At 41.3% G+C, this 20,715-nt stretch overlaps 1 protein-coding gene across 3 annotated transcripts; it reads right to left on the bottom strand.

Moving 5' to 3' along the window:
* Positions 1–3,303: 3,303 nt before the first annotated feature.
* Positions 3,304–6,748, bottom strand: LOC148037038 (DNA repair metallo-beta-lactamase family protein). Of its 3 annotated transcripts, none has more exons than XM_087675975.1 (5): positions 6,331–6,748; positions 6,077–6,182; positions 5,203–5,393; positions 4,883–5,092; positions 3,304–4,707 (listed from the first exon to the last, which is right to left on the bottom strand). In XM_087675975.1, exons 1-5 carry the CDS (start codon positions 6,532–6,534, stop codon positions 3,571–3,573), a joined length of 1,848 nt encoding a protein of 615 aa, XP_087532101.1. In that variant the 5' UTR covers positions 6,535–6,748; the 3' UTR covers positions 3,304–3,570. The 3 variants fall into 3 exon arrangements, with proteins under 3 accessions (XP_087532101.1, XP_087532103.1, XP_087532102.1); XM_087675977.1 differs by having other exon boundaries at positions 6,414–6,748; XM_087675976.1 differs by having other exon boundaries at positions 3,305–4,581.
* Positions 6,749–20,715: the final 13,967 nt, after the last annotated feature.

Raw genomic sequence — 20,715 nt, 5'->3', positions numbered from 1 at the left:
CTACCATCTATGATTTCTTTCATTCATGGGGATTGAGAGGAGAGGTATGAATGGTTTGGAGCTAGAGTACAAGTTGGCTATATTAGAGGTAGCCTAAAACCATTGAGAGAAGCGAGTCCATCCTTGGACCTATCATCCAACTCCTCTCCTTTTGATGCATCCTCCAAAGAGTCATTACCATCTAACAACCCTTCTAATCTTTCCAGATCTTGACTGGCTAAAAATGTGCAGTTGTACATGAAGTTCAAGTCATGTAACTTAGTGCAACTCCATGTTGGTGCTTCCACAAGCTCTTCTATTGGCTTGAGGTTTGCTGAAGGATTATGGTTAAGCCTTCCCCATAGCTCTAATAAGCTCAAACTTGTCTCATGGGATATTACATGACATTCTTAGTAGTCTATCATTCGGTCAACTTGAGCATCATGTAGACTGGCATAGAGGGTAGATCATCAAGTTAGTTTTCACTAGTCATTGCAAGATCTTCTTTAACACTTAGGCTTTTGCTAGTCAACCTATATGTCTCTATATCTTAAAAACAAGATTAATGGTTACAAGTATATGCATCCAATCTCTCTCACTCAAGATATGTAATTTATTTTTCCAATGGCCTATGACTCGTGGAACACTACATGTCACATTTAAGCATGGTAAACATGGTATATAAATCAACTTTAGATATCTTCCAAGTCTTCATTTCTACATGGACTACATGTGTGCAATCCTTTTGAAGAACAAAACTTTGTTGCCCCAATCCTCTAAGAGTCCAACATTTCTCATTCAAGATTTTCCCAACATGAGATTGTAGTGCACTCTTTTCATAATAACAAAGCTAATCGAGACTATACTCCTCCAATTCTAACCAACCAGTCCTTGAGGACTCCACCAGGTTTGACTTTTGATTTAGCCTACCATTGTCACTCTCTATTGATAGACTATAACACGCTTGGAGCACTAAAGAGTTCAAAACGCAGACACTAGCACATACGTCAATTATCCCCTTTTTGTTCATCTATGCAACTTTGATGTCACATAATTATTGTCACCTCTATCATTGCAACCGCCGTGTCTCTTATGATCTCGTTAGCTAAACTACACCAAAGCATGTTAGCTTGGATGTAGCATTGTCAAAGGCAATGCCATTAATGATTGCTTTTTATAGATCAAAGAAAAATTCACGAGTCTAAGTGAAGCAATATCCCTTATCTGTTTTCTTAGATCACCATCTTCCCAATTTGGGTATGTACATAATGCCATACTCTAGTGCACCCTTCAAGGACTTCACAACATATGTTCTCTCTCGAGGCTTGTTTGAGAGCTTAGGACCTTTATTGCATAGCTAAGCAACCTAATGTTACATTGAAGTATAAGGCTCCACTTACAATATTGGATAGTATTGGCCAATGGTAATGTAAATTGTGGTAAAATATTAGCATTCACTTCCATAAGTGGGGTCACTACTCACTTTTTGAAGGGCTTTAGAATCTCATAAGTTTAACTTTCCTAAGAAATGAAGATCTTGATATGTTCTTGAGAAACCTCAATACCCATGAATAAATGAACAAGCCCTAAACCTATTATTTAAATGGAGAAATCCATAACTACAAATGAGTAACATATAGCATATCTTTCATCTATTGTAGTCTCATCATCTATTGTGATGGTCTAGGGTAGCAAAGCTAGAAGACTATTAGTAAATTGGCACATGTTGGTCTACTAAAACCCAAAGTAGATTTGCATCACATTCATGGCGCCCTTCTTGCTCGACTAAAGGGAGCTTCTCCAAAAAATTTCTACAAGGAAAAGCATGACAAATGCAAACATCAATGTTTAAAAAGAGGGTTACAAACAAGGACCAATAATGCACACTTTGCAAGAAAATCAAGAGTGATCACATTCGTTCATCAAGAGAAAAAACAAACTTGATCTCTACATTGTGTTTTTAAATTGCAAGTCTTTTGAGGGGTGGAACGACACCAATTTGGGGGTTGCAAACTTGTTGGCCCCTCTACCCAACATGCAAAACCACAGAACACTTAGCATGCGTACACAAACACATACAAATCAACCAAGAAGTAAAATTTTAAAAGGGCCCTACAATCATCAATGCAAATGATAAGAAATTGACAATAATCAAAGGATCTTTGTAATCTAGTGACCATGCAAAGCATGAAGACAAGCAACATAGCTCAATTTACCAAAAAATCCTTCATCCCAAGAACACACCATACATTGAAGCAATACATATCCTACCCTTACATCCCATATCATCAAGAGACATGGTTTCTTAGTAACAATGAGCTCTAATAAGATGAGTAAATGAGCACACCTATGCTCAAACCCATCAAAGTGGGTCCAAAGAGTGAGCCATACCCTACTTATGTAGGATAGGTGATAAGCTCTTCCACCATATTCATCATATCACATCCTCCTCGCCTCCTCAATAGTGTACTAGCCTCATATTGGACAAACTCTTTCTTTGAGGCTTATTCAAAATATTGTCAATTCAACTATCAAAGAATAATCCTTGATACAGATGGATTTCTTTGACATTTTGGGGTGGTGGCCAATCTTTTACATCTTTAATTTAGTAGGATCAATTGATATGCCTTCTTTCAAAACCATAAAATTCAAATACTCTCATCTTCTCGAAGAATGCACATTTGTGGTTCTTAGCAAAGAGTTTAATAGCTCGAAGAGTCTCTAAGACAATCCACAAATGACATGGGTTATATTTTCTCTTCCTTGGAATAAATCTTCATATCATTAAAGGCAAGGACAAATTCATCAAGCTATGGGCTAACACTTTAAAAATCATTAAAACGAAGTACCCATCGTGAGCTCCTCAAGACTCAAAGCAAGATTCTGTTTTATTGAGTTACAAACCACATATTTGCATTCCCACACAATTACCAAATGAGAGCTCCCCCAAACTCTTGTAGCTGTATAATTTTGATGCAGTTGGGTCATGCTTTCTGAGCGTTCATCGTTTGGTGCCATTATATTATCGATTTGATTCATTGTCAATTTAACGGGTTTTATTCATTTGATGAAGCTACTTATCCCCTACTGTTTTGCTGTCATTTGTTTGGATTTCTAACACTTGTAATAGAAGGCTTCTTCCTTACAAACCGCTTGTACCCAGAAATATGATTCGTATAATCAAATTTAATATCCTTAATACAATATGTTAATTATAACTAGATTGTGCATAAGCTTTAAAACTTCGCAATTTGTGCTGCCATATGGTGATGGGATGATAACGTCTTCACCTAACTATACTTCTTTCGGTATACTGAATTACCCTTGAATTAATCAGTGTAGAATGGGAATGTAAGATTCTTTTTACTATGAATTAAGGTGGGGCAAAATTTACTACAATTCTTTAAAAATGTTTACAAAGCTGAGATTTCCGACTTCCTGTTTTCTCAGCAAGGAGCGTGTTAAGTGCGATATGGGCTGCCATTATTTGCAATTTTTCAGCTGCACTTCCCACTGACCATCCCGTAGTTTCTAGATGACGTCCATTAATGTAATTTTGCTGCAAACAGTTGTATCTTAGTTTGAAAGTTCTCAGTACCTAGACCTTTTAATCTCCCTGTCTAACTCGAGAAGGGATGGCAAAGGCCTGGGTATGACCATGTTCAATGATCTGTATATCCTCCTTGTGGTTTCCCCAAACCCTCTACTTGCTTCCTGTATATGAGACCTGCATTTTCCTGAAAGACGTCCCTCAACACCCGATGTCTGACAATATGACAGGTCCCTGGCCTCAGAAGTGACATCCACCTTTTCATGGTAGATAGTATTTTCAGCATCCCTCAAAGGGCTTCTCTGCAGATCTTTATGAGACACATCTTTAGCATCAGATGATCTAAGAATGCTCACTTCAGAATCAGGGTGTTCATGAACAGGTAATTCCAAGACAATTGGATCGTGGGCAAGCTTGGGGCTGGGTAGTTGTTCATTATCTGAGATGTCATCATCCTCTGCATCAAAAGAAAGTGGAGGAGATGCAGGCAACCCACCAGCTACAGCCCTTCCAAAGAGTGGGATATGCCTGATTGGTGATGTAGCTGGAAGCAAGGTGGGCTCTGACGCAGTTTTGGGCCCTCCCAGTGTTTCAGCTGGTGCCCCCTTGTGCTCTGCAGCCACAGATGTCCTTAACTCCACGATAGACCTTACCTGTGACCTCTCAGAAAACTTCAAATTCTTAACATAACTTAATTCAGTTGCTTTGCAATGTGGTGTTGTTGAAATCACATGTTTTGGCTTAAACTTTGACAGAAACAGTTCCAACTCCTCTCGAGATGAATGCATGGAATAGCAAATATGCCAAATGCCAAAGGGGTCTCTTTCGGCATCTGTAGGAGCTGATTTAGCACGCCTCCGGGTGATGGAAGGAGCTTTTTGGTATATTTTCTCCAAGATAAGCAAGCCAGACCCTACACCCTCTAACCGCTCACCATATGTGTACCACTGGGCAGAGGGGCGGATGAAAATGGGCTCAGGCTGTCCTTTTGAATGGGCCTCAGCAAATTTCTGTCTTGCTCTTTCATAGAGCTTAGGAAAGCCTTCACAAACCTGCAGGAAAACACAAGGTTTTAGACACACTCCCATTACAATTCCCACATTATGAATTATGACAATGTCATGAGCTTGTGAGAGGGGGGGACTGCAGATCGGAGGCAGGTGACTGCCAGCCCCCACCTGCACAGAGCAGAAGCTCATGATGTTGAATATGTAAGGAAAAACAAGGCAAAAAGCCCCTATTCCCACATGGGGAAATGTCAAAAACTTCTTATGAAAAGCAACACTCAACAACCCCAAATTTATGAGCAATTAGCTTTAAATGCCTCAGAGTAGGCTGAATAAGGAAGCATACATGCAGCCGAGTTGATTTTGGATCATCTGTTACCAACTCAGGTTCCACCACAGCTAGAGAAGCATAGAAATCAGGAAGTTCATGCTTATCCACAAAGATCTTCAGCCCAAATGTGCCAGACAGGCTCCTCAACAACATCTCTTGTCCCAAGAGATCACATGCCAAATAAACAGTAGGAGCCTCAGGATGATTCCAGACACATTGCTTGACCTACAATTCCACACATTAGGATCTCAATTTACCAAATCATACAGTGAATTAAGCACAAAAACTCTGCAAGTTGTTGCTGAAAAACAATAGAAGTATTAGGCAGCACTCACTTGCTTAATTGCATCAGTTTTGTGAGGCATCTTTACTGCTTCTCGGCCAAATGTGCAGTCCAAGAACAAGCAATCGAGTCCACCACTGTACAATCTGCGAGGAAGTCTAGAAAAACATTCTGGAGCAAGTCTACAATCTCCAGTATGAAGGACAACTCCAAAATCACCTTCAAAGAGGAACATGACAGCACCTATAAAAGGCAAACTATACAGAGTAAGATAGTGGCTCTAGAGGGTTATGATGTTAACATGTACATACACAATTGATAATTGAGAAAAGTAAGTAAATGGAAAATTATATTCCACATGCAACATTATGCAAACTTAATCATCAAGTCCCCAAAGCAAATCACAAGAAGTTTTAGATTAAGTCCCAGTATAATTCCTCCACTGGGAATTACAACAATATCATGAGCTTCTGCAAGTAGGGGCTGGCAGCCCCCTGCACCCAACAGCACCTAGCTAGGTATGCAAAGTCTGCTGAGTGGAAGCCCCCTTTTGTCACATGGCAAAATGTCAAAATCTTCTTGTGCTAAATTGGAAGGAATTATTTTGTGGTGAATTCACGCTCTTGATGACTTGATGAACAGCTTTAATAGTTCACTGCACATGAAAATGAGGAGCCCTTACAGGAAAAAACATAGCAAACGTTCACTTCCCTGACTACAGTATACACTTTCAGGGAACCAAAGTTGGCTTTACATCCTTGAGGACTATGAGGAAACACAGCATGAGCTGCATCATCACTGACATCCTCACATGCAATCAATAGTTTGGATCGCTCGCATGTTCAGACTAGAAATCTGACTGATTCCAAGCACCAAACCTAATCACCAAAAAGGCAACCAAAAAACATAAAACCTATTCATCGTACCAGGGCAATGGTTTGCATCATAAGCTGTGACAGTGAATGATCCATCTTCATCCTCGATAAGCCTCGGTTCTTCGATTGGAATGGGAACAAACGCAGAGCTCAGCAGCTGAGGAAGAAGGAATAAAGCGTCAGAAAAGAAACCCCTCTCTCTCTCTCTCTCTCTCTCTCTCTCTCTCTCTCTCTCTCTCTCTCTCTCTCTCTCTCTCTCTCTCTCTCTCTCTCTCTCTCTCTCTCTCTCTCTCTCTCTCGTGTACCTTAGGGTAACGAAGAAGAACAAGACGTGCAGTAAGGGAGGTACAGTAAATGGGGAAGTAGGAGGAGTCATGGGAGGCGATACCGCGAGTGTGGTCGAGGTGCGCATGGGAAAGGAAATGGTGACGCCTGCGACAGAAGGAGGAGGAGGAGGCGGACCATGTGTCCACGCAGAAAGGGTACCGTACCCATTCTTTGCAGTCCATTCTTCTTGAAGGATGACGATGATGAAGAGGGGGATCCGGGACGATGGCAGAGAAAGACGGCCTGCTGCTGATGGTGAGACGAATCTCTCTCTCTCTCTAGATCTGTCTCGCTATGGCTATCTATTGTTAGTATTCACAGGAAATAACTGATTGTTTGAGCGAGAGAGAGCGAGAGAGAGAGAGAGAAGGCGGCAGATGGAAATTTTTGAAAGTGACTTAGCTAAGCTTCCGCGAGAAGCCTTACGCTTTTTCGCCCTTTCCCGGTTTGTCGGATCAATTTACTTAAATTTTAATACTAATTGTTGTTTATCGTCTCAATAAATATCTACATTTTAATTTTCAACCTTCATTTAAGACCATATTTTTTTCATCGATTTTAATGCGCAGAGTATATTGATTCAATAAATTGTTAAATATGTACATCACCAATTAGGGGTAGAGGCAACAAGTCTATACCAAGGTCTTAAAAAGCCTAGATATCAGCTTTAGATCACCATCCTTCTGGCAAGCTTGTTTAGCATATAGGTAGTAGCTCTCTAAGCTAACAGCAAGATAGAAGCTAGCACGTAAATCATACATAGGCTTGAGTCACCCAAATACAATGTTATTTCTAAGAGACCACAAGTTAAGCAGGGTAACACCACAAACTATGCCCCATATTTTCTCAGAGACTTCATTGAAGTTCCCTCGATCACCTAGTAAAATTTGTTTTAAGTTGATAGACTATTGAAGATTAATTTTGTCCATAGATGCTTTAATTCTCCACCAAAGAGCCTATGTCTCATGGCACTCCCAAAACAAGTGTTTGGCATATTCATTTTGCCTCCTACAAAAAACATAAAGAGGTAATACTTTGAGAAACTTAGAGACCTTGTCACAGGTAGCAAGTTTGTTGGTTGTTATCCTCTAAAGGAAGACATTAATCTTTTAGGATGGTATGGCCTTCCATGCCCTCTTACGAAATCTTTTCCAAAGTTTGAGTGTGCCTCGTGGCTCAACTTTTCACCATGATTCCAAAGCTCTAGAGTTGGGATCTTGAAAATCTACACTCTTCTTGGCCATTACAAGAGCTTTCCTTGCCGCATTGACCAAGTATTTGAGCAACTTGGTTCTATCCTCCAAGACAAATGTTAGCCATGCATCTTTCACCTTGGAGAGAGTGTCCTAGAGCTAGTCCACCTCCTTAGCATTAAGGCCAAATTGGTTAATAGCTTGATTGAGGTCAAAAAAGAAAGAGGTGTTACAATCCCAAATATTCGGCCACCTACAAAGGCCCTTCTTTTGAATCCTAAAACAAAGGCTAGCATTGTTGCTTGCAAGGACATAGTCATCATTATAGGCATAGGTGAAATCCAAATGTTCAAAGATAAAGAGGCATCTACCTTGCCCCTAGAAAGGCCTTGCTAGTGGAAATGTGAGATGAGTTGCTACCAAGCATTAACAATCTATTGGGTGGCTTTAGATTGTTGAATGTTAATCTTAGTAGTCCTTGAAAAACGAACATCATACCAAGTAGCATTAGGCCACAACTTATCAAACACTTTCACCTTTGCTATCCATTTTGAGATTATGATAATCGAAGGTTGCCCTTTCCACATCCTTTTGAGTAGAGAGGCACATATTCTGGTTAATTTCTCATGAATAGACTCAAGAACCACAAGATATCTATGAGCAAGCTTCAATCTTCACCCATTTGGTTTTGGCAAAGGGAATAGAGAGGCTACAAATTCAACCATAGGTGACAATATCATCTTTAATGAGACCAAGAGCCTAGCCTAGCCACTTGAAGGGAAGCCTACTAGCTATTTTACATTGCATTTTGGCACCGCCCACTTGCACCACCTAGATCACTTTGCACTTGCACCACCTAAGTCACATTGGACTTGCACCATCCACTTACACCACCCACAAACATGTACCATCCACAAACTTATGACTTGCACCACCCAGATCACTTTGCACTTGCACCACCTAGGTCACATTGCACTCACGCCACCCAGTTGCACCACCTAACTTCCACATGCACTACCTACCTAGGACTTGCATCACTTGCCACCCTCACAATACCACACACACGTTACTCCCACATGCACCCAAGTATGTCTAGGCACTTGTGTGGTCTCATCTGCCATTTATTACATCTCTATTCATCTTGGTGTTTGGTCTTGTAATGTGTAAGGGTAGTCTTACATTATGTTGTTGAGAAACATGGATCTAGAGCAAGGTTTAGCTATGGTGGATGAAAGGTGAAGACACTACTCATGAATAATATGGACTTAGATAGACTAACAGTTACACAAGTGAATTAGGTTCCAAGATGGAAGCTTGGACTCATAAAGACATTGTTATGCAAGATGGACAATGACACAGACAATGACTCAAACCGATAGTTCCATTACTTTGAAATGAGTATCAAGTAAATGCTTATATAGCATTTGGATAGTACCACTCTACCTCACTGTGCTTATGGGATTCTGTCATCTCTTCCTAGAGCATACATCATATGTTTATCTTCCATACAAAGCCACTTATAGGCAAGCCTCTTTTGGGCACACATCCAGCCTCTATGGGCGTCATATCCAGCATCATTTGCTATTCTCAACACCCCCCCTCAAATGAAGAGTTCCTACCCTTGTTGGCTTTTGCCCCCCCTACATGTATACATGGGCTAGGAGACTAGCTCATTGGTAGCCTAGTCAAGTTAAGGCTTGAAACTTTACATTTTGGTAAGGGTTTTTTACATCCACTATGGGAAACATAATCCACTAAGGGAATTTTATTTGTTGTCAAGAGCGGAAATAATTTCTTTATCTTCTTCTTGCTTCTTTAGCAACCTTTGGTAATATCCTTGATCTTCTGGGTGTCTTTGATCTTCTTGGACTCCTCCTTGGTCTTCATGCTCTTTTTGTTTGTTGTGTTCCTTGTACTTTTATTGATGTGTGGTGCTTCTCTTTTTGCTTTAGTCTTCTTTACATGATCTTTGTGCTTCATGCTTTTACAAATGGATACACTAATGGGTTCATAGCCTTGTCTTGACAATATCTCTTTTGACACAATTTTTGGGATACATGGACTTGGAATACATGATTTTTGGGATATTGGTTTTGACTTACTGAAGGGAATGGCATTGAATTTTAACTTAACATTGGATTCTTGTGTAAGGTGCAAGTAAAACATTTCAATATCGAGAAGGTTTTACTACGAGTATACCCGGGAATTGTCTAATCCCTTTTTACAAAGATTATTGATAAAGGCACACAATGCTAGTGTCTAAAGACACTTGATGGAGTAGACTGAGAGAGATTAGAAGCAAATAGATTTTAAAATTGAGATTAATGTGAATGGACTTTGAGTGTGGGAGAGAAAGTGTGAATGGGGTTTAATGAAGAATTGGTTTGTAGCGAGGGAGCTTGATTGAGTTAGAGCCTTTTTCAACCTAAAGCTTAGAATTTAGAGAAAAAAATAAATGAATATAATGTCAATCGCTCCAAGTGGCGAATATGATGAGCTTCTTCAGGTGGCGTTGTTTTTTTCATTCCACATCATGTTTTTGAATCAATCGACTAGGGAGAAAATTGACTCGATTATTGTACGTTGAGGCTTAGAGCCTTGAGTTCTTCACAAAACCACCTCTTCTTTCTCTTCTCTCTCTGTCTTAGAACCGAAAAAAAATAGACCCCTTGCTCGATGAGCCAAGCTCCCCACCCCCCCCCCCCCCCAAGCTTAAATAGGTGACTAGCTTAAGCAAACCTTTTTCCAAACCTCAAGGACACACTACCAAGAACCTTGAACCAACCTTCATGAAGGGGATGCAATGGCAGTGGAGAAGGAGAAGAGGAAGATGCGAGAGAGAAGAGCACACACAATGTAGGTGCTGTCCAACTGAACTGACAACCTTATTGCACTATCATATTATCTATAATATTGTAATAAGTGCCTCTTTTTCAACCTTATTGCACTATCATATTATACATCTACGTGACATAGGCTCATGTGGCATACATACAGATGCCTGGTAGCCAAACATCCTCAATTAATCATAGGAGGGCTGCATGCCACTCCATGCCTCATGGGATGTAATATGATCCAAGGTCAAGCATGTCGTTGTGTTAACCAAATAGATTGCCGTCATAAGGGCCTCATCCCAAAAGCCATAAGATAACCCAGCTATGGTAAGCATAGGAGCAACCTTTGCCTGTAAGGTCAGGCACATGCCATTAGCAATCCCATAATATCGTGGGCATAAGAAATCAATACCATACTGCTGACAAGAGGTCTTAAAGCTGGGAGAGAGAGTATGACTCTCATAATCCATCTGCAAGCACCTAGGTGTGCTACCATCAGAATCCATAAACCTGTCAAGCATAACTACAACATTCTCAATCTGCACCAAGGGAAAATCCCAAACACGGTGGGTAGCATGATCAACAAAGGTCACAAAGTACGAAGCTCCACCAAGTGACTGGGAAGGCATAGGTCCATATAATGCACAATGGACAAGATCTAGAGGAGCATGCCTCGTACGATAGCCATAAGCCAAGGAGGCTCTGCAAGGACCAAGAGTACAATCACAGAAAGCATCAATATATGTAAGTGACATAGGAGGCAACAATGAGTCTAAATGAGACAAGATCTCCATCTCTCTGTGATGCATACGGCCTAGGCGATAATGCCATAACAATGCATGTGGTATCCGAATAACTGCAACCATAGAATCTCCCACATGAGAGACATGCACTGGATAATGAGAACCAACTCTAGAACCTCTAGCCAAAACCAAGCAACCACAATAGATATTCCATGACATATCCTAAAGAGAAACAGAGTAACCTACATCATGCAACTTATTGACAGAAATCAAGATCTTACTGAGCATGGGAACATGTAAAACATCCTTAAGCATAAGAGAAGTCCCATTAAGCAAAGCCAAGTGTATGTCCCCTATACCAAAAATAGCATAAGTTTGCTCAAGGTCCAAAGAAATACATCCATCAAACTCCCTATAAATAGAGAACCGTGCTCTATGTGGAGTAACATGACAAGATGCCATATAATCCAATAGCCAATCTGAGGTGTAGGCCGTATCACTGAGCAAGAAAGTTGTAGGGAAACTAGATGATAGGAGTACATGCTCAATTGTATCATCATGGGTAACAGCATGTACCTCACCACTAGTAACAGTGGTAACACCCGCGGCATCTCCTGTATCTCTGACTCTCTCTCTACTCATGTCGAGTCTGTCTCTGTCTCTTCTGCTCTCTAATCCATGTGAAACATTTTCTTTTAACATGCCCAAGCTTCCCACAATGGAAGCATACATCTATAGAAGAAGAATCTATAGAAGATGTCAAGGAATCCAAGTCATCATGAATAGGCCGGCTATCCACATCCAAGGAACTCAAAGAGTCTAGGGTTGTCCCAACATAGGGAACTTGCTCATCAAGACAACTGTCAATAGAAGCACAAGTGGTAGAAGCATGCTGTTCCAAGTACTCTTCCATCCGCACTAGAGAGGGAAGCACAGAAGCATCAACTAGGGATGCAGAAGCTCCCACATGAAAAAGACTCGTAGCTAAGATCATGACATAACCAACCACAACAGTGTAAAAGCCAAGACATCTGTCAAAAGAGCATACAATATTCAGCCATGAAATCAGCCCATAACCATAATGGCAAACATGACTTTGTAGTATATCAGACCACATAGTAGCATCCAAGTCAATGCAAGACCGATAAGTGACATAAGATCCTGCAATGGTCGGGAGAAGCCCAAGTATCTGTACAACAACATCCAAATAAGTGGCTCTGTAAAGTACATGATCGTAGACAAAGTGCATGGTCGGGTAAGCATCAAGAGCAACTGCTCTTTGACATGTATGGGCAAAAGCAACCCAACTAGTATAGAAGCTAGGCAACATAGAAGCAAAAAAGCCATAATTGCTAAACCCAAGCACTGTCAAGAAGTCTTGTGAGCAAGGAGTAACCCACAAAGAACCAAGCATCAATGAGCAATGAAATCTCAATAACCAACTGCCAAGACAATGGAGCAAGCACTGCTCAAAACATGTATATGCATCCAAGTAAATCCAAGATCCATAATCGGGGCATTAAGGGCCAAATAACATCCAAGCTGCATAAGTGATAAGCCAACCAAATACAAACTACTCCACAAAATTCTCAAATGCAAGTTGATTCATGCCCAAATATCTGCCATACTGCAGCTGAATCCAAAAGCATGCACATTAGACATCAGTCCCATAATGGGTAGCACGGGGCATAAACCTTGTCAAGTGAAATGCCAACTGCAAAGAAAATGACAATGAACTAAGAATTGAGCTCTACTCTTTGCTCAAGAAGCATCCGCGAGCATAAACATCAAAGTGCCATCATCCAAATACATCAACATATCATCCCGAGTAGTCGGGAGCACCCGTAGACCATAGGCATAACCAAACCGGAGGTAATATAACCTATCAACCAAGGTAGCATAAATCCCAACCAACAATGAAGTGTCCGTATCCAAATCAAGGCTCTGATACCAGTTGAAGGGGATGCAATGGCAGTGGAGAAAGAGAAGAGGAAGATGCGTGAGAGAAGAGCACACACAATGTAGGTGTTGTCCAACTGAACTGACAGCCTTATTTCACTATCATATTATATATGAATAAAGAATGAGAGGTCATTCGAATACCACATGCATTGTTATGGCATTATCGCCTAGGCCATATGCACCACAGAGAGATAGAGATCTTGTCTCGTTCAGACTCATTACTGCCTCCTATGTCACTTACAGATCTTGATGCTTGCCCTGATTGTACTCTTACCTCGGGGGGAAGAAGCCATGGCTGGCATTGAAGCTACAAGCTCTAGGTCTTAAATCCAAGTTGACCCGAGCCAAGCTCCACAATCAAGCTCTGATCCAAAGCTCTGATACCAATTGAAGGGGATGCAATGGCAGTGGAGAAGGAGAAGAGGAAGATGCAGGAGAGAAGAGCACACACAATGTAGGTGCTGTCCAACTGAACTGACAGCCTTATTGCACTATCATATTATATATGAATAAAGAATGGATGGTCACAGTGTACACGGGCAAGCCCAGAGGCCTTTTACCCCAACACCTCAATGGCTGCACCCTTCTTCTTTCAAATGATAGCTTGAGAAAATGGAAATGACAAGAACTTTCAATACCTTCAAAGTGAAGGCCAAACCAAGCTTCTTGATTGCCTTGATAAGTAGCACCTTCTTCCTTGAGCTCTTTCAGCGGTACCTCCTTCCTTGAGCTTCTTTGCCTCGTATACACACTTGATGTTGGGTGGGTTGAGAGATTTGGATGGAAGTGGACTTGTACAAGGAGAATAATGAAAGAGGGATAGATTGTAGAGCTTGCAAAGAAGAAGAAATCACACCACTAGCTACCTAGCTCCAACCATGGCTCTAATATCATTTTGAGAAACATGGATTTAAAGCAAGGTTTAGCTATGGTGGATGAAAGATGAACACACTACTCATGATGACTTGGACTTAGATAGACTAGCTGTTACACAAGTGAATTAGGTTCTAAGATGGAAGCTTGGACTCATAAAAACATTCTTGTGTAAGATGGACAATGACACTAACAATGACTCAAACTTATAGTTCCATTACTTTGAAATGAGTGTCAAGTACATGCTTATATAGCATTTGGATAGTACCACTCTACCTCATTGTGCTTATGGGATTCTGTCATCTCTTCCTAGAGCATACATCATATGTCTATCTTCCATATTGGGCACACATCCAGCCTTTATGGGCATACATATCAAGCATCATTTGCTATTCTCAACATATGCTTCCACACACACACCTTACCTTTTGAAATGTTGAAAGCCTAAATTTACACCACATCCTCTTTTGTGTTGGAGATCAAAGTAACTTGAGTGCCTTAAGAGCTTGTCTTTGTATCAACTATCCTTGCAACAAACATCTAGGATGCCCTTAAGAGTTAAAAACAACAAGCTTGTGTCAAGAAAACCTAGAAACACCTTCTCACATCATACAACACAATCCATAGAAACAAATATATCACTCCCTAGCCTCAACTCAAAGATCAACTTGACCTTGTTGTATGCTCTCGCGAAATGGCAAGGTGATTCTCCTCCCTGTCGAGAGTAGACCCCTAGTCCCAATCCTATCCACTAACCCTGTCATAGGTTCAATCCAAAAAACCACATCCCTCAAGGATCCCATTGATTAAGTAATTGACCTATTCAACCAGGAGACCTTAGGTCACCAACCTAACACAATGGACGAGGCCATGTTTCTAGACTCTCTTCCATGAGATGTCGAAGAGTCCTTCGACAACTACCAACAAGTTGCACACTTTGATCGTGTGCGACTCTCCCCTTCCAATTTAGAAGAAAAACTTATGGCCCTTAAAGATCAAGGAACCAATACTTTTAGCAATATCCTCAAACACACCATGGACACAAAGAAAGAACTTTTAAACATGCAATCCAAACTATATGCACTGACACCCTAACAGACCTCATTCAATGTAGGCTCTTTGATCACACAAATCTGCTCACTGTAGGAGCTTATATGTTACAAACATTACTAATTAGGATGGGTAACACACCTACCTAGTGAGATCAAGCTAAAGTACCCCTAATGGCCAAGAAAATTGATAAGTATTGTGTTGGAGATGACCCATACAACTTCATAGAGAAATTTGAGCAAGTTTGTGACGCTAATAACCTTCTAGGTGATGCCAAGCAAGCTCAAGCCTTTGGGCTCTACATGGGCAAAAAGGGTCGTACCTTGTTTACTGGCCTTGATGTAGTTGAGAAAGCTTCTTGTAGGTCTTAAGTCTCTCTTCATTAAGCGATTCACAGAGGCAAGCTACAGGGACAATTTAATTTTCTGACTCATGAACATCGAGCAACAAGATGAAAAGAGCATGCGAGACTATGTCTGGATTGTGAGGACTATACAAGCAAATCCCATTAGCAAAAAAAACCAGATGCTACCAAAGTAGTTACGAAGGCTTTCATCAAGGGTACCCACAATGAAAAGATCTACGAGGCACTGGCTTGCAATTCCATGCTAGATCAAACAAATCTCAATGGAGTATTAGATGAAGCGATTTGAATAGAAGACCTACACAAAAAGAGAACTCAATACAAAAAAGTGAAGGACCTAGAATCTGAATCCCAATTTAACAAAGGAAAACTAGAGATCAACACACAAAAACTTAGAATCTCATGGCTAATGTGATAAAACAACAACAAGAGCTCTTGAAAATGGTCGACTCATTCAACCAGACTCGACCATACCATCAAAATGTGCAGTGCATACATTGCACAGTGATCACTTACTGTTTGAATGCTTTCGACAAAGCAAGACCTGCACACATTATGGAAAATTTTGTCACAATAAGCCTACATGTCGAGCCCCTCATTTGGCAGCTTCCCTATGCTACACCTTATGCAAATCATGGGCTCCCATATCCCCAACCACAACAAATGGCTCTTCTTGCTCCCCTAGATTAGAGACCTATAGCTCCTCGAGCAGACATTAACCCATCTAGCATCCCACGGCCTCCAAGCCCCACCCACCTAGTGATTCCCCATTCCATTTTGTTGAAGAGCTACCAAGGAGGAGAATTATACCAACCCCTATGTGCCATATGATGAAGAAGTAAATGCGGTGCTTATGGACTATACTCCAATCCCAATCATGATGTTAGGACGAGGTCGAGGGCATGACATGATGTAACCTCGTGAGACCCTTGGTTCCTAGGGCCAGAGACTTGTGGCCAACCTGGTCACCTCTCCACATGGTGCCCTCTGAAATAAGAACAACCAAAGGAGAATGAAGCTAACCAAAGGTGCCTTGAATGTGGAATCACTCACATGTATCCCGATTGCCTGAAGTGGAAAGCTAGCTCCAGCAAAGCTATCGTACCCATAGTTCCCTTGACTCTCTTTGTAGTCGAGATGATGAATGATGAGAATGTAATACCCATTCCAATTAATACACGGGTGCAAGCTATCCTAGCCCATCTTTGGCTACTGGCTTCATCATTGGGATGAAGAATGCAAAGAAGAAAGCTATAGGTGTTGCTCTCAAGCTCAAGAGTAACGGGGAGACTTTCCTTCTTACAGCTACTTTGAGTTTGTGCTAAGCAAGCTACATCTGGCCCACACATGAAAATGGTTGCATCAACCAAAGTAGGTGAGTGCCCTAACCCAGAGCATCAACTTAAGTTGATTAGCAAAGTGAAGAACTGGGTGGAAAAGGCTCAAACTGAAATTAGGGTTGAAGAAGCCAAGGACAATTTGTAGCCATCTGGCCTAAATAGCAAACTTCCCTTGGCATCAACAATTGGACCTAACACCCTTAGAAGACTTGCTACTGAACTTGGAGCATAATTTTCTCGCAAAGGTCAACAACCAAGGAAGTTGTGGTACTAGGAAGAAGATGCTAGGATTTTAGGTGCCTTAGCCTCTACAAGTATCTCCATCCCATTGGGCATGCTTTTCAAGAACAATCCTGCCATTTGGATAACTTTTAAGACTTGGACTGATGGGAGTAATGTGACCTAGCCTATTGAGGACAATCATAAAATCTATTGCCTAGATCCCCACCTACTCCCATCCTTGGTGCTCTTGGATTTGCCATGTTTTGGGAGGGTGCTGTGAAGAACATGTCGTTTTACCTATGGAAGTTCTTGGCAACTCTAGAAGAAGAGGCATTATTGATACAGGAGCTGGTGTTAGCTCTCTATCACATTTGTGATCATGAAAGGAGTTGACTATGACCTATTGCTCAGCTGACCTTGGATGCACATTGCAAGCCTTATTGAAGATTAGGGCAATGGTCTAGTATTTTTGGAAAATTGCACTGAGGCTGTGTGCATTGAAATGGATAGTTGGAAGACTCCTCAGTTGACTTGGATGCTATTCTAGCTCACTGCGGGGTGACACTATCTGTCCCCCCCCACCCCCCCCCCCCCAAAAGACGTCCTTGAACAAATATGTCTGGATTGTGAGGACTATACAAGCAAATCCCATTAGCAAAAAAAACCAGATGCTACCAAAGTAGTTACGAAGGCTTTCATCAAGGGTACCCACAATGAAAAGATCTACGAGGCATTGGCTTGCAATTCCATGCTAGATCAAACAAATCTCAATGGAGTATTAGATGAAGCGATTTGAATAGAAGACCTACACAAAAAGAGAACTCAATACAAAAAAGTGAAGGACCTAGAATCTGAATCCCAATTTAACAAAGGAAAACTAGAGATCAACACACAAAAACTTAGAATCTCATGGCTAATGTGATAAAACAACAACAAGAGCTCTTGAAAATGGTCGACTCATTCAACCAGACTCGACCATACCATCAAAATGTGCAGTGCATACATTGCACAGTGATCACTTACTATTTGAATGCTTTCGACAAAGCAAGACCTACACACATTATGGAAAATTTTGTCACAATAAGCCTACATGTCGAGCCCCTCATTTGGCAGCTTCCCTATGCTACACCTTATGCAAATCATGGGCTCCCATATCCCCAACCACAACAAATGGCTCTTCTTGCTCCCCTAGATTAGAGACCTATAGCTCCTCGAGCAGACATTAACCCATCTAGCATCCCACGGCCTCCAAGCCCCACCCACCTAGTGATTCCCCATTCCATTTTGTTGAAGAGCTACCAAGGAGGAGAATTATACCAACCCCTATGTGCCATATGATGAAGAAGTAAATGCGGTGCTTATGGACTATACTCCAATCCCAATCATGATGTTAGGACGAGGTCGAGGGCATGACATGATGTAACCTCGTGAGACCCTTGGTTCCTAGGGCCAGAGACTTGTGGCCAACCTGGTCACCTCTCCACATGGTGCCCTCTGAAATAAGAACAACCAAAGGAGAATGAAGCTAACCAAAGGTGCCTTGAATGTGGAATCACTCACATGTATCCCGATTGCCTGAAGTGGAAAGCTAGCTCCAGCAAAGCTATCGTACCCATAGTTCCCTTGACTCTCTTTGTAGTCGAGATGATGAATGATGAGAATGTAATACCCATTCCAATTAATACACGGGTGCAAGCTATCCTAGCCCATCTTTGGTTACTGGCTTCATCATTGGGATGAAGAATGCAAAGAAGAAAGCTATAGGTGTTGCTCTCAAGCTCAAGAATAACGGGGAGACTTTCCTTCTTACAGCTACTTTGAGTTTGTGCTAAGCAAGCTACATCTGGCCCACACATGAAAATGGTTGCATCAACCAAAGTAGGTGAGTGCCCTAACCCAGAGCATCAACTTAAGTTGATTAGCAAAGTGAAGAACTGGGTGGAAAAGGCTCAAACTGAAATTAGGATTGAAGAAGCCAAGGACAATTTGTAGCCATCTGGCCTAAATAGCAAACTTCCCTTGGCATCAACAATTGGACCTAACACCCTTAGAAGACTTGCTATTGAACTTGGAGCATAATTTTCTCGCAAAGGTCAACAACCAAGGAAGTTGTGGTACTAGGAAGAAGATGCTAGGATTTTAGGTGCCTTAGCCTCTACAAGTATCTCCATCCCATTGGGCATGCTTTTCAAGAACAATCCTGCCATTTGGATAACTTTTAAGACTTGGACTGATGGGAGTAATGTGACCTAGCCTATTGAGGACAATCATAAAATCTATTGCCTAGATCCCCACCTACTCCCATCCTTGGTGCTCTTGGATTTGCCATGTTTTGGGAGGGTGCTGTGAAGAACATGTCGTTTTACCTATGGAAGTTCTTGGCAACTCTAGAAGAAGAGGCATTATTGATACAGGAGCTGGTGTTAGCTCTCTATCACATTTGTGATCATGAAAGGAGTTGACTATGACCTATTGCTCAGCTGACCTTGGATGCACATTGCAAGCCTTATTGAAGATTAGGGCAATGGTCTAGTATTTTTGGAAAATTGTACTGAGGCTGTGTGCATTGAAATGGATAGTTGGAAGACTCCCTCAGTTGACTTGGATGCTATTCTAGCTCACTGCGGGGTGACACTATCTGCCCCCCCCCCCCCCCCCCCCCCCAAAAGACGTCCTTGAACAAATATGTTCCATGCGTCGAGGACAAGCAAGATTGGCTTCATATTCTTTCCACCTTGGAGTTGCCATTCACTGAGGAAGGAGAATACAAACAAGACAATGTATGTCCGAGTCAACACATACTTAAATAAGCCCTGATAAACAAGCTCGATATTCCTAATGAACTTCCTTATGTGCCATTGTTGATGATGCATGCTAGCCCATCCCAAAAATCTAAGCCAAGAGGCTTCCATGCACCCACTAATAAACTTGAGCTTTGTAAACTCCTCTCATTATGGAGACAAGCTTCAAGAACATGGGCAAGGCTAACCTACTCATCTCTTTGAAGAGCTCTTAACATGTTCCATATGGCATTGTACTAAACTCCATCAAGTTTTATTTGATTATCACAATAACCTTTTTGTCTCGATTATGCCTCCTGATGAATCTGATGTAGAGGAGAATAATGACTTTCAAGATGAATCAACTGAGTATGAAAGTGCTATAGATTCTGACACAGACTATGATTTTGATAGCTATTGAGAAATATGCAATCACCTAGCCTCTTTGTATGGAGTAGTAAGGCAAGGAACACGCAACAACCTAGAAGAGTTGTCTAGTATCCCATAGGCATAGTGAGGAAAAGTGGTACCATCCTGCGGCTATAAAAGAATGTACTTGACAATCATTTGAATGCAATGCTATTGTACTTTGTGCTTTTAGTCTATTTCTATGTCTACTCAAGATTGTGTTTATGAGTCCAAGCTAATCAATCTTGGAACGTAATTCACGTGAGTAATACTCTCAGTCATCATGCTTCTAGTCTATGAGTTCCTGCCACCATAGCTAAACTATTGCTCAAGATCCGTGTTTTTAATGTGGTATCAAAGCCATGGTGAGCTTGATTTAGCTCAGCTCATTGTTCTTCCAACTCTCCTTAACCTCAGCTTAGCTCAGCTTCATAAGAACTCTTCATTCTCCAACACCATCTTCACTCTACCTCGACCTCTATAGCCAGCCATCACCCTAAATATTAGCCCCAATGGTGCACTCCTTGAGCTAATGGGATAGAAAAACCGATCAAACTTCAAAACTTTAAACATGGCAACCATAGCCACTTGACC

Source organism: Lygodium microphyllum, chromosome 4, assembly GCF_053477565.2.
Source record: "Lygodium microphyllum isolate KBCC chromosome 4, Lygodium_microphyllum_v1.1.10, whole genome shotgun sequence".
Classification (NCBI taxonomy): Eukaryota; Viridiplantae; Streptophyta; class Polypodiopsida; order Schizaeales; family Lygodiaceae; genus Lygodium; species Lygodium microphyllum.
This window is presented reverse-complemented; position numbering and strand designations above follow the sequence as displayed.

Excerpts from the sequence above, each read along its gene's own strand:
- LOC148037038 (XM_087675975.1), bottom strand. The coding sequence starts at position 6,534 with ATGGACTGCAAAGAATGGGTACGGTACCCTTTCTGCGTGGACACATGG. Across the intron at positions 6,183-6,330 it reads TTCTTCTTCGTTACCCTAAG|CTGCTGAGCTCTGCGTTTGT; the intron begins GTACACGAGAGA and ends CTTCTTCCTCAG. Across the intron at positions 5,394-6,076 it reads TGATGCAAACCATTGCCCTG|GTGCTGTCATGTTCCTCTTT; the intron begins GTACGATGAATA and ends TGCCTTTTATAG.